Source organism: Lemur catta, chromosome 15 (assembly GCF_020740605.2).
Source record: "Lemur catta isolate mLemCat1 chromosome 15, mLemCat1.pri, whole genome shotgun sequence".
Classification (NCBI taxonomy): Eukaryota; Metazoa; Chordata; class Mammalia; order Primates; family Lemuridae; genus Lemur; species Lemur catta.
In genome coordinates, this window is record NC_059142.1 from 29,860,090 (window position 1) to 29,874,941 (window position 14,852).

Here is a 14,852-nt window from a genome sequence, read left to right on the forward strand (position 1 = left end):
AAAATAAAAATTGTCCTCAACTGTCTCCTCTACCGAGCTTTAGTCCTAGAAAAAAAATTTTTTTGGACATGATAAAAGATGAGTTTAAAATATACCCAGGAACATATTCCTGCTAAATAACCATAAATTTACTGGCTAGAACTCAGAGAAATTACTATCTTGCCCAAATTCTCAGGAGAAAAGTAAACTTCATTCTTTTACTAACAAAAAAGTAATTTCTACCAAGTTTCCACTCAGGACCCAAACCAGCTCATTCCTGAGAAGTTAAGACTTCCTGGAAGAACTACATAGGACCCACCGTTTTAAGGTCTTCACAAACTTGTTTGAGGAATGGAATAGGTGTTTCAGGCTCCTTGAGACTGACTGCTTTCGGCCTGTGGTTTGTAATTTTGAACTTTCTGGAACATAGAAAAAAAATAGCATAAATTCCATTTGGCAGACCAACACCACCAATTCCTTCTTCCTCCCTTCCCCTCCCCTGTCCCCTCAGTGCCACTTATCCTCAGTTTCATGTAGGGACTTAGCTCATTTATTCCCACAAGAAGCTCTTGTATCTTAAGATGCCAGCAGTTAATTAATGAACAACTCCTCAAACATGTTGGAAATGAGTGATATTTATAACTGCAAGGGAAACCAATTAGGTGTTTTGTTGATATTTTTGGGATGGGTGATGTATTATAAGATAGAATGAGAAGAAATGGAATCAAATCCATTGCTGTGCTCTCCCCACCCCCAGTTGCCTTTTAGTATTCATATACTTCTCAATGCTGGCAAAGCTCTCCTTGTTAGTCTACACATTCCATTAAATTTTTTCATTATGAAATTAATACAAGCACATTGTAGAAAGTCTAGAGAATAGAAAAAAGGAAGAAAACCCCACCCATATTATCCTTTTGTATAACCGCTGCTAGCATTCTGGGGCACTTTTTTCATTGTGTATGTTGGCTTACAAAAATAGTTGTAGGAATAGGTATGATTATCATCCTCATTACTCAGAAGAAGAAACTGAGTCTGAGAAGTGAAATGAATTGCCCAAGCTTGAAAAGCCAGTACCTAGGGAAACTGAGACATTCATTCATTGAATAAATATTTACTGGGACACTTCTACGTGTGAGGCAATGATATGGACCATGAGAACATGGTCCATATCATTGCTGTCAGGCACAGAAACTTGACCAGGTGGCCCATGGCTGAGGCCCAGTGTGGCCCTGCCTATGATTATATAGGAACAGCTGACTGACACAAGTATTCATGTCAGTTTCAAGCTTATACTGGTAATGATTATTCCTGGCAGAATAAAGCAAAAGCATTTTTTTCCCTCTGACTTGAACATGAGTTTGGCTGCTTGAAAATGATGCTGCTGGGACTTCCAGTTAAACGCTGCACAGTGAACATACTTATTACATACCACTCTCTCCCAAAACCTCACTAAAACCAGAGTACAGATTACAAAAAAAAAAAAAAGGAAACAACATAAATCTGTAAACACAAAAAGATGGGAAAGGAGACGAAGCAAGTAAATTTTGGTAGCTGGAAAGCAGATGGACAGATGGATTTAACAGACTTGAGAAAGATGAAGCCCAAGCCAGCAGTGGAGAAAGCTGAGAAGTAACCTGATTCACCCATGGGCACCATGGACTGCTGGAAGTGAGGGGTGAGTGTGAGCTAAAAATCAGGAGGATTCGTGGAAGTCTATTTAAAAAGCAGTTAGACTACTCAATCTTCTCCCCTCCTGCATAGTTAGACAAATACCCCTTCCCCACTCTGGAAGAAAGCTAATGGCTGATTCTCTGGAAATCAAACAACAAAACAAAAACAGGAAACAACAGAGATTTCTGGAGTGGGAGATATCAGGTACTGTTGAAAATGGGTTGATAGTGGTCGTGGTGCAGGTGGATTGAATGAAAGTTTTCATACATGATATTTCCCCATTGGGCTCTCAGAACACTGGTACCCAAGCCTACACCCTTTATGCAGGGCACTGGAAGAAACTTCTCAGGAGAATTTGACCAGCCTGGGAAAACATGCCCAAAGATTCTCCTAATGGGAAAGGCAGTGCTAGATCACCCTACAGTGGAGGATATAAATAAAGAGCCCTATGCATGTGCTTAGAGATTCCCAGTGGTTATTGATTTCCCTTCTCTTAAATCTAAGCAAACATCCAAGGATCACCAGGCAGTTGGGGAAAGCAAATAACGTGAAATGTAAAGGCCCAAAATAAATAAACAATAGAACAACTTAGAGGAAAGAGAGATTATGCTGAAAAAAGAAAATATAAAATGAAACAATGCCTATCATTAATAATCTGAGAGAAGAGAAGACATTGTCTTCTTGTAAAAAGATAGATGTCTATAAAAAGAACCAATCAGAGAATAAAAGAGAGCATTGGGAATTAAAAATGTTATCAAAAACTGAGAAACCCAATAGGAGGCTTAGCAAATAAAGCTGATGAAATCTCCAAGAAAGTAGAGTAAAAATATGAGGATTGAAAGTAGAAGGAAAAAAAAAGAAAATTAAAGAACGAGTGTGGGAAATTCAACAGCTGAATAATAACAAGAGTTCTAGTAGAAGAGAGAAGAAGAAAAGAAGGGGAAGAAATAATTAAATAATTTATGAAAATGTCTCACAATTGAAGTGTATAAATTTTCATATTGAACGAAATTGCCAAGTGCCCAGTACAACAGACAACAGATACTAAGGCATGTCACAGTGAAATTTTAGAACATGGAAGATAAAAGAAAACTTAAAACCTTCCAGAGAGGAAAAAAATAGGTTTCATGTAGAACCTCTGGAATCAAAGTGGCCTCAGACTGCTCAGCCCTGAAAGCTAGAAGAAAATGAAGCAATGCCTTGAAAATCTGAAGGAAGATTATTTCAACCAACAATTCTATACTATCCAAACCTTGAATAAATATTAAGTAGAATAAATACATCTTTAGACATGCAATGTCCCCCAAAATTAGGTTCCAAACACCCTTTCAGGAAGCTACCAGAGGAAAGGCTCCACCAAAATGAGGGACCAACACAAGAGAAAGGAAGACATAGGATACAAAAAGAAGAAACCCAATATTGGAGAGTGGTAAGAGGAGTTTGCAGTATGGTGATGAAAAAAGTGATGCCAGAGTGACAGTTGTGTGCGCTAGGCATGGAGGCAACCAGTAGCCAGTCTAGACTGGAGCAGGACAGAGAGCTCCATGAAAGATTTCCTCAAGAAGATGCAATTGAAACATCTACTGCATCTGATTGTATTGAGAGAAGACAGTTTGGGGATTAATTAATATAACCACATGGAAAGACAAGCAAATACAATAAAAGATTATTAATGACAGGATAAACAAAAAGGTATTAAGGAAAGGAAAATAATCATGACATTTTCATTATCATTATAATATAAACAATAAACATTGATCTTACTAAAATCCAATATAACTATATTAGGAGAATGAGAAGCTAGGAATTGTGTGTGTACATAAGAGGGCAGTGGGGTAAAAAAAGATACATCATCATTTTCTTGAGTGAGATAATACCTAAAATTGAAAAACAAATTAGAAATATAAACATGTCACTTGGAGATATGGGGAAAATACTAAAAGAATTAGCTAAAAGTTAAGAGGTTGCCTTTGGGGACTAAAAAATGGAGGATGGAAGAAATTGCTTTTTTAAAAATGATAAAGCTGTTTTAAGTGCTTTTACTTAAGTCAGTCAATCCTTAAACGATGGGATGCTGAGTAGGATGTAAACGAAGGATGGAGAGTAGCCCCATTCTCCATCTGGAAGGACACTGGAAGAAAAATAAGCTAGAATTTGCTAGTGGCTTACACTGTGCCAGGTGAATTTAAGCTGTTAGCTAATCTTGATAGCAACCAGGCAAGATAGAAATTATTATCCTAATTTTGTTGATGAAGAAGTGATGGCTCAGAGGGGTTATATACTTTTCCCGAGAACACACAGCTAGTCAGTGGTAAAACTGGGATTTGAAATAACTATTTTTTCTGATTGTAAAGTTTGTAAAGGTTTGTGCCCCCAATAAAGCACATAGTATTTCAATGTAGTGGAATATTTTAAATAATAATTTTGTACTTCTCTGTAAGCAATACTTATCCTTCATTTATCCTTTTAAACTTATAGACAGTTATGTTAAATCATCTTAGAATCATTCCTTTTTTGTGTGAGGTAATTTCTTCTATTTTAGAATGTTATAAATCAGTGTTCTCCAAAGTTTGTGCCTTGGAATACTAATTTTGTGAAAAAAGTTTTCCGTCACTAAAGAAGTTTAGAAAATGCTTGTTTAACAAAATTCAACATATCTTTTTATTAGTGTCTTTACTATTCTAATGCATATTTCATATTTCTAACAGAGGGATATAGAATGCAACATTTCCCAAACTTACCTGACAATAAAATCTTGTCAGCTGAGCATTTTATAGGACCACTGTTCTGTGGAACACACTTTGAGCTATTGTTTAAGTGTCCAGAGTACATTTAATATAAAACAATATTCCTCCTTTTTGGGAAATTCTATCTTATGTCTTATTTAAATCTTTCCTGATATTGTGTATATATTTACATTGCTGTGGGGGAAAAGCATGTACATGACAGAAGTTGGATGGACACTATAGAAATAATTGGTCTGTCTAGACAATCATTTCTTGACTATTAGATAGTAATCCAATAGTAATGGGGAGAGCATCTGAATCTTCAGATAATGTTTAAAAAAATCCTTCATTCTCATGAGTAGTGTCAGCTTTCTCTCTCTGATATAGACCAAACACACAGTGGTTTATGAATTGCAAAGAATCATCAGTCCAATTGCTTTATTACCTTTGCTGCCATACAAAAACCAATGGGCAGGGCAGTGATAGAGAGGCAGAAGATAAGAAAGGAGCCCCAGTAACAACTGGCCTAGTTCAATGAGTCCTAGATAACTGAGAACTGAGTGTCCTTTGGTCAGTATAGAAAGTTGAAGGCCCCAGTCTGGGTAAAGTCTTCCTTAGGGATCTGGGAATGGAAATCACTTTTGGGTTTCCTTCTCAACCTACTTACGTGCATATTTACATCTCTTAATGAACCATTGATTCGATCAACATTATTTTGTTGCCAACACTTATCCTCATTTCTCACTAGAACCAACATTTCTGAAGGGCTCTGTTGTCACAACTATAGAGATATACAGTAATTGAGAACAACCCTTTGCTAATGTTCAGTATGATTTCTTTATACCTAGCCCAAATGCAGCCAGCATCTCTTAGTTTCAACTGTGGATTTCTTGCCCAGCTGGTCCAGCAGGGCCCTGAATCCAGAGAGTACAGTGCAGTCGGAGATCTGATGGAGAGCATGGAAAATTAAAACTTTATGGAGGCTTTAATTCTCCAAATAAAACTAAGTGCCTCTTCCACGAATCATTACACAGATCAGAAACCTGACCCTGTCCCATTTGAACAGCCCAAGTAGAAGAGATGCTTTTAAAAGCTTCTCAGAAATTCCCTGGGTGTAGTTGGCGAAAGTCTAGAGAAAGTATGCTCTACTTTCCCTCGAGCAGTAGTACTGGGGAAGATTAAAATTCAGGGCGAGATTAAAGTTCAGTGCCCAGTCCTGATGTAAGGGTGGGAGACAAAAATGAAGTGTGACAGGAAGACTGGACTTGGAACCAGAAAACCCAGGTTGGAGTTCCCGATTTTGTCTTTTCCTGGCATTGTGACCTTGGGCAAACCACTTAGCTTCAGCAGTAACTGCCAAGATGAGGATCAAAAAGAGATACTGGATGTAAAATTGCATTGTAAACTGTATTATTCATAGCTGTGAAGGTTTATTGTTATTGTTATAATTGGTCGAGCTTCCTTAGGGATGCTCAGGAAATTTTCCTTGGGGGTGAAAAGTTTGAATACCCCAAAGACTCAGCACCACCAAGGAGTCTTGCGAAGGGTCAATTCAAAGAGAAAGGAACTAATGGAAGCTGCTGTTTTTCTTGTGCTTATTTTCAAACTGTTCATATGGAGAGAGTGAGAGAGAAAGCAGAGAGAGAGAGAGAGCGCGAGAGTGAAAGGGAGGGAAGGAAGAAGAGGGAAGTCACTTCTGAAGGGTTAAAGCAAGATAGTGCTGTAAAGTGATTCCAGATGTACAAATATTAATATCTCTCTCTCCCTGATGAATGAGAAGGTATGACCCAGTTAGGAAACTGCTAAAATTACCGGCGCCACCGAGACCTCAGTCGATGGCCCAGTGCAGATTTTTATCCTTACCCCGGCAACTGTAATGCTGATGAAGGGCTCGGACCTGCTGCAGCAGACCTTCCAAAACTTCACTCTGTCCCTTGTGTCTGGGCTCTCTGTCGTCATAGTCTTTCCAGTCTATTGAACAAAAGAAACAAACAGAGTGAAGTTTTAAAGCAGGGGAGGCCTCTTCCCTGCCCTGCCTCTGGAGCCGGCGTGTTGCTCATGCTACCCACAGACTCCGTGGATGAGCACCCAGCACATGCAGAGCTAGCAGGCAGTGCCAAGTACTTGGAAGCTGCCATTGTTCAGAACCCTGTGCAAAATAGTAATTGTGGTTGGTTTCTTGTGTTGGGCAGTTTTAGGGCAAGAGAAAATGGTAATTGAAAGCCAAAAGAAAATAGGAAATTTGGGAGTCCAATCTCCCCTCTCCCTACCCCTTCCCCCCCTTTCAGCATCCCATATCCTAATCAGTTCCTCTGCCACCTCTCCACTTAGCACCCCAAGTTTCAACTAGATTTTCACAGTAGGAAAGAAAAGGGGTGGGAATGTGCAGACTAGATGAAATCCACAGTCCCAATGCTTTTATTGTAGGTTTCACACTTTTGGCCAAATTGACATTTCTTTCCAAGGAAAGAGCCCATGTCAGATGCCAAGAAATGGAAATCTACATTTTGCTCTAATGAATGTCTGCTTTGGTTAGCTGGCACAGCTACCCCCACACATACTCTGAGCCACCAACCACCCTGTCTGCTCAGTCTCTAAATATACAGTATTAGCTTACATGGCAAATTTAAATTGCAATACCCACTGAGATTTTTCTCTCCCTTCTATTTTCATTCCATTTGGCTATAATGATATCAAGAGTAATAACTCATATGGGACTAATGTCAAGATTGTAATTCTGCTGTCTCCAACTCTTGATTTTTTTTTTTTTTCCAGCAGGTCACTCATTTCATAGTCCATCCCTTCTTCCTTCTATTTTCTTTCCCCCTTATTTTCCTTTCTGAACCTTTCAAAAGCAACAACTTAAAGCGCTTTTTAGTTGAAATGCTTTCTCTAAAATTGCTAGTCATTCTTCCCTAGAAAAGCCAGTTAGTTCATGAGTGTATCTTGGGCTTAAATTCTAGTTGAACGAGTTTCAAATTCCTTCCCCCACAGATTTTATTTTCAAATATGGGGTCTCCTTCATTTAGAAACTTAAGTCAATGTCATGATAGTTAAAGTAAGGTAAAAGCATCTTGCGATGGTTCATCCAAGGCCCAGGAGTATAGCATTGTTAGGAGGAGCTCAAGTTCTGGGGTCAGATAAAGCTGGGTGTGAATCTTGGCTTCCTGATTCCTAGCTCTGTGTCTGCAGGCGAGTTACCTACACTGATAGGGCCTCTATGTCCTACCATGAAAAACGAGGATAGTGTCTACTTTGCAGGACTTTTGTAAGGATTAAATGAGAAGTAGATTAGGTATCTGGCACAATGCCCATTATACACTAGGAATTCTGTAAATAATTACTTAAATGAAGGGAATTCATGATGGAAACACCATTTCTTACCTTATCAGATGATTACCTATGAAGAAGGGGGCCTCAGAGATTTTCTAGTCTTTTTTCCTTCCTATCCTCCTCCATCTCCATTTTACCTTTCAGAAGACTGAGGCCCAGCGATAACCGTTCCAGTCCTATATTACTCCACTTGTCAGGGCCACAGCCAGGACAGTAACATTGCCGTATGACCCTCCCTATAGTGCTCATTTTGTAATACCATGGACATGTTTTGTTTTGTTTCTTTCAGGAAGAAGGATCAGAATCTTGGTTGGAGTTTGTGTGGTGTGGCTTAGTTGTGGTCAACGTGGAGACAGGGAATTGGCACAGGTGCCTTTTGTAGACTCTTTGTTTCTTGTGGTCAAGAACCATGACTTAATTTCTCCTTGCCTCATGTTTCTTCTCCATAAAATGAGTTTTACACAGTCTCTTTTTAGACTAAGGTTTAAAAGAAATGATGTAGTAAAGCACCATCCTAGGTACACAGGGAACACTCAAGTGTTGGTGAGGCATTGTAAACAGAAGCATGATGGTGATAATGGGATAGGGAAGGGTTTTTACTGGAAAATTTGAAAATGTTTGAGGAAATAAATACCCAATGGCCCTTAGACTATTTGTAGTGCCCCTGGCACCCGAGCACAGTGAGAGAAAATGTAGTCCTTATGGATTTTCAAAGGCCTTTATGAGTTCTCCTAGTTGAACGAATGCATCTGAAATGCTCACGGTAAGATGAGCAAGACTGTGTGTTTGAGTAAGACTCCTGGGTGGCTGAATTACTTCGTGGCCCTGAACATGTTAATGCATCGTAATGAGTGTTAATGCTGCCATCAATGCAAGGGGAGCCGAAATGCGCCTGCCTCTTTCAGCTCAGCCCTATTACATCAGAGGCAAGCTCGATCCTGATGACTTTATGATACATTAGAAAATTGCTAATGCTAAATTGCAGCCCAAGTGAGCACTGGACATGATGCCAAGGTTTTTGGAAAGAATGAGTTTTTCTCATAGATGTTTGGAAGGTTCTGACGACTACATAAAATAGGAGACTTTAGGGATGAGGGAGAAAATTGAAAATATATTAAGAAATCAGGAACCTGACATGAATAAACTTAGCATGGTAGGAAAAGAGCAGATTGTGCCACATAATACAGTTCACTGTTCTGGTAATGAGACACTTCAGTTGCAACACAATGCAAAGCTTACATTCACTGGCGATATCGGGATTTTCCTGATCGTAACTCAGACAAGCCTGTCTGGGTCCTTTTCTCTTATTATGTACCATACCATATAACATAAGTCTATAAAAACACATTAAGGCCTTTTGTAAAAATATAAAAAAAGTTTTTATAGCTTACTGGAACATATTACCAAATTTCCAATTACTCTGTCATGTTAGAATACATTGTCCTCTAGTAAATAAATACTGATATATGTTACATCACAATGTCATACTCTGTTTATAAATAGAACAGGAGTGTTTTTATATTGTTCTTTCAAAGTGATATGGCATGTCTGCAGCAACTATAACCACATGTTAGGATTTCAGTTGTTTGCCAGTTACCCCTACTGATCAAATGTACGGTTTTAGAAAGCACTGCTAGTTGATATGTTAATTACCAGTTAATAAGTTACTCCTTCCAGTCCTGAACAGCTATTCTTATCATTCTGGAGAGAACTCTTCATATGGGCTGTGAGAGACAGTGTTTGAATAGAATTTATAGTTTATGGAATCTGAACATCTGACCTTTATCAGTAAATGCATCCATACACAGATCAGAATTTGCATGGGGTATGCATTTAGAATAGGGTTCCTCTGCTTCACTTTCAGATCAACTGAGACTAGTATTTTTGTGCTTTTCTGTCCTTTCTGTCCCTTCAATAATATACATTCATCCCCTCTCCCCAAATGGGATAGGTTCCCTTATTATCTGAATCGTGCAATTCCCAATATATGTTTCTGATAAATCTCCAATAAGAAAGATGTCCAAATAAGACAGGAATAATGAAATCATCAAATGTAGGAGAGTTAGGGGCCTTAAAGATCTCTGGCTTTGGTGGTTCAAGGCTCTGTCTGACCTTATGCAGCTATCAGAATCCACCAGAGGTGTTTGGCTAGCTCTGAGTCTGCTTGTCTGGCTGCTAGCAGGGCACTAGTTACCACAGCATAGTAGACATGGCTGAGCCTTGACCAATTCAGACTTGAATCCTGGTTCAGCCATGTACCAGTGTTGTGACCTTGGGAAAGGCACCATCCTCTCTGAATCCCAGTTCAGACTTTGGATTCTGTATGCATATGCCTCTATGTTTATAGTTCCCTCATTAGTAAAATGGATCTAACAATAAAAGTCACCTCAGAGATCTATTATGTGGATTAAATGTGTTAAACCATGTCCAGTACTTAGTCTTATAAAGGTAATGTCTGCTGCAGATAGTGATGCAGATGATAATGGCAATGGTGCTTATCCACAAGACAGGAACAGTGATGAAGGATAGCTGCGAGGATTAAGAGGTACTGAATGTGAAAGCCCCCATAATATACTGCCTGATTCATGGTTGGTCTTGGGTAAAGGGTTGTTATAAAACTTGAAAAATACATAAACAAATTAAAAAAAAAACCTGAAAGAGCCCATAATCTCATCACCTGAATGTCCACTGCTAAATTTTGTTGAGACTTATCAAGACACAGACACATGCTACCTAATTATAGGCAAACCTACAGTTTAAATGTGGAAAGGCTCCCACATTTTGCATTTTTTTAACATAAAACTTATACTGTAGGAATTTCTTCCACACTATGAATGTTCTTTTAAAAGACTATTTTTAGTGGTTGTATTTTGTTTGTAGTATGGATATAAATACATATATTATCATACTTGCTCTCTCTACTACACGTATTTCACTATGCTCAGTACACTGCTGCTGTGCACATCATTGTACAGAACTGTTTGTCTGCTTCTCTGTGTACTTAGGTTAGATTCCTAGATGTGTAATTATGGGGTAAAAGGAAATGGATTTTCTTAAGGCAGTTGATATGGTGAATTGTATTCCATAAAGGATATAGCAGTTGCACTGTCACATAGCAGTTGCACTGTCACAAGAAGCATATGATATCATTTTTAGCTATCATATTAGAGAAGTATTTTTAAAAAATAAAAATATGATTCAGAACATTGGGCTCATTAAATAGAAAAATTTATCTTATGGTATGTCTAGAGGTGTTTGTTCTAGCTGGTTAAATTTTTTCGGTAATGGAGAGTTACCAAACATACCAGGCATACATTTTTAATCTTCGAATAATTAGAAGAGGTCTTTGTTGGGTTTATCAGATACAACTACAGATTTTATAGATTATATTTGTAGCAGAGTGCCTGTTAGTAACAAAGCTTTTCTTCTGACAGAGTGTCAGAGGAGTAAGATTTGTTAGATTTCATTCTCTTATCCATTTGATGTGGCTGTGGCTGTGTCCCCTGGGGATGAGGAAAAGAAGATGAGAGCCACGATGGACTGCATGTATTCTGGCCCAGCCACTCTGACTGTGTCATCTCACTCCATCCCCACAAAAGCCCTGTGAAAGTATATGATTAGACCCATTCTACAGATTTTGAATTGAGGCTCAGAGAGCTTTATGCAACTTCTTAAGGCCAAACAGGTGATAAAAGGTATAATGGGGCTGGGTGCAGTACCTCATGCCTGTAATGCCAGCATTTTGAGAGGCCGAGGTGGGAGGATTGCTTAAGCCCAGGAGTTAAAGAACAGCCTGGGCACTATAGCGAGACCTCATTGCTACAAAAAAAAAAAAAAAAAAAAAAAAAAAAAAATTAGCCAGGCATGGTGGTGTGTGCGGTAGTCCCAGCTACTTGGGAGGCTAAGGCAGGAGGATTGCTTAGCCTAGGGTTGAAGGTTGCAGTGAGCTATGATTGTGCCACTGCACTCTAGCCTGGGTGACAGGTGAGACCTTGTCTCAATAGAAAAAGTATAATGGGTATCAAATTCTGGCATTTTGGTTCCAAATTCTCTCTCGTTTCCCTCCACTGAGCTGCCTCCCCAGGGCCATTTCTGCAGAGGAATCATTCATTGTATGGCCCAGATGCTGCCCTGAGAAGGTCTTGTTGGTTGCAAGTGGTGGGGGGAAGGAGAATGGCAATGGCACCCTGAGGGTGAAGTTGCAGTTGGACCCGTGGCCATGCTGGGGAGAATTCACAGCCACCACCTACTAGAAGGAGAGGCATATGCCGGTGTCGCGGTCTGAGCAGGTCCCCATCCTTTCATGTTATAAGCTGAGACTTGAACAAAATACTGTTGGCCCTGCAAAGTATGGAAATAGAATGATGCATCAGGAATTTTATTTAATCACTTTACTCAGGATGCAAATCTCTATCTGATTAAGTTCATCCCTTTGGAACGCCACTGCCCATACTTTAGCCTTCTGGCTTTTCTTTACTATTATGCTTGTATGTCATAGTGACAATATATGGGATGCCTTCTTAGTTTCCATGTACTTTCATTTTTTCAAAATTGGAATATGATAATTGCTCTTTTTGATCCCCCCCAAAATTATATGCCAATTTTTAAAAGTCACTCAGTTCTACAAGGTTTACCCAAAACAGCAATCCCTCACCCTCAGCTTTCTCCTTATTTTTCCCTCCCCAGAGGCAACAACCATCACCTCTTTAGCTGATCAACTTGCTCTGGGAAATTAGTAAGTGATAACGAATATCTTTTGAGATTTGTGCATGAAAGACATGGGTCATTCTTTTAGTGGCGGCATAGTACTTCACTTTGAGCAAATACTATCATTTATTTAACCAATCCCTCATTGGTGGACACTTAAGTTGTGCCCACATTTTATGCCACAGTAAATAAAGCTGTGATAAATACTGTTTACTCAGATGTTTAAATATTTTAAAAATTAACTCTTTGATGTGACTTCAATTTTGAAACCATTATTAAAACAATGGCTTATATTCTTTAATGACTTTTTATGACATTAAGAATTAAGGAGTTTATTTTGTTTGCTGATAATCTTTTAAAATGTTTTGTGTGGTTTTATATTTTGCTCTGAGAAGTTTTTTTTTTTTTGATAAACCCAAAAGCGCATTTGAGAAGGCAGTATTCGATGAAACATTGCTCACAAAAATTGTAAAATGGTGTTCAAAGGTAAAACAAAATAGCGTATCTTTGCAGAACCTTTGCTAGGGATTTAATAATGGTGACCTTACCATATCATGAAGTTAATTTTTTTTTAACATTAAAAATTGGTTTCTATGAACCTCGAGGTTGTAGAGATTGTGTAGAAGTGTAAATCTACTTTTAGGCTTTGAAATGATTAGGATAGGGTCTGCTTTGCTCTCACTGGATGGTCAAGTGGAAAAACTTAATCCCTATAGAATTAGTTCAGATATTAGAGAAACTTTTTTATGGAGAATTTTCCATTTTTATGACAGTATCACTTTTTCTTTTAAGCAATGGAAATTCCCTAGGGTTCCTTCTGGCCCTCTTCCATCCCGTGAGCCATAGGGTTGGAGTCAGGCTTCTACTGATAGCATCTCGGGGGCCACCCACTCAGGGGATTGTTTCTTCTGATAATCCACAGTTTGGGCCCCTGGTATAGATGTGCGATTAGGACTAAAAGTCAGGATTCTGTGGTGGTTACCACAAGAATTCTATTAGAATAAACTGCGTCAAACTTGAAGCGATGTATCTTTTTAATGTTGGGTTTCAGAATTATACTTTATAGATAATTATTTTAATGGATTAACCTTTAAGAAAACAACAACAACAAAATTATCTTTCTACCATCCCCATATGAAGTCTAAGATATTACTTAGTTGAATTGGACTGAAACAAATATAGGTTTAAGTTTACTTTAAAAAGATTTTGAGAAAAAAAGATTTTTTTTTTATCTTTTACACTTCAGTTGTTTTAGGAATTACAGTGTTCCAGTTTGAAATGATTTGAGAGGTGTTTTTGTTTTTTGTATTTTGTATGCTCATATGGTTCATAATTCTATAAATAATTAATGTTTGAGTTTAGATTGGTTAAACAAATAAGGAGTTTGTTCCAGTTTTTCATTCACAGTTTAAATTGGTTTAGGTTACAGAGAAATGTAGCTCCACCATATATAGTTTCTTTTTTGTGAAAGTGTATTTAGACAGATTTTTTTTTTTTTTTAATCAAGGGAAAAGGATTTCTCTCAGGAAATTGTGTGACTGCAATTGATGACTGATCTCAACTGAGGCTGTAGGGGTGAGGGTGAGATGTTATTTTTATTATACCATCAGACAGGGAGTCAAAATTGGATCTCTCTGAGCGTTTGATCCGCAACCCCCCCACCAAAGATTAGACTGTGATCCAGAAAGCAGCAGCTTTCAAGGCTTGCATGAGGCCAGTCTTTTTATGATCTCCTTAGAACATGGCCGTTTACAAAGTGATTCATGCTGTCTGCTTACTCCTTTGTGAAATTTAGATTATGGATGCCAGACATATCACACTTAATGAGTGGCAGTTGTTGCCAGAGGACTGGGCGTTGGCTGTTGCTTCCAGAATAGGCATTTGCTACTAACATCCCAGCACAAACATCAGCGACAGGGGAATGGGAAGTCTGCTGGGGGTGGGGGGACATTTACCGTCATAAGTCCTGTGATCGTGCATCTCAGGGTCTGTAGGTTATCCATGATGATTTCTCCAGCCAAAGGAGAGAAGTCTTTAGACATGCTCCATTCCACTGGAAGGAGGGTGTGTATGTGGTGGGGGGTGGGGGTGGTGGGGGTGGTGGGGGTGGGGAGAGAGAGAGAAAGAGAATAAAATTCAGTCCTATCTCAAGAAGCACTATAGTAACTCTAGCATATAATCCCTCTCAAAAACAGTACGTTTAAGTTTACCCTCCCTTATATTGGCTCATCTAACAATCTTCCTTGGGATGTCAAGTCAGTCTCCAAGTTTACAATTATTTTTTAAAAGAGCATAAAAAACCAAAAAAACAAACTTATAAGATTTTTGGCTCTCGATAGATATAATATTTATTATGAAGTGAGTATATTTATGAGATGTTCTTAATGTGAGATATAATTTATATTAAATATATTGCCCATGAGGCCATTGCTATAT

The 14,852-nt window shown here is 38.5% G+C and overlaps 1 protein-coding gene across 1 annotated transcript; it reads right to left on the reverse strand.

The window, feature by feature from the left end:
* Positions 1 to 29: 29 nt before the first annotated feature.
* LOC123621169 (ankyrin repeat and fibronectin type-III domain-containing protein 1-like) lies at positions 30 to 14,466 on the reverse strand. The gene is made up of 5 exons (XM_045527005.1): positions 14,372 to 14,466; positions 11,960 to 12,050; positions 6,240 to 6,347; positions 299 to 398; positions 30 to 45 (listed from the first exon to the last, which is right to left on the reverse strand). Exons 1-5 carry the CDS (start codon positions 14,456 to 14,458, stop codon positions 30 to 32), a joined length of 402 nt encoding a protein of 133 aa, XP_045382961.1. The 5' UTR covers positions 14,459 to 14,466.
* Positions 14,467 to 14,852: the final 386 nt, after the last annotated feature.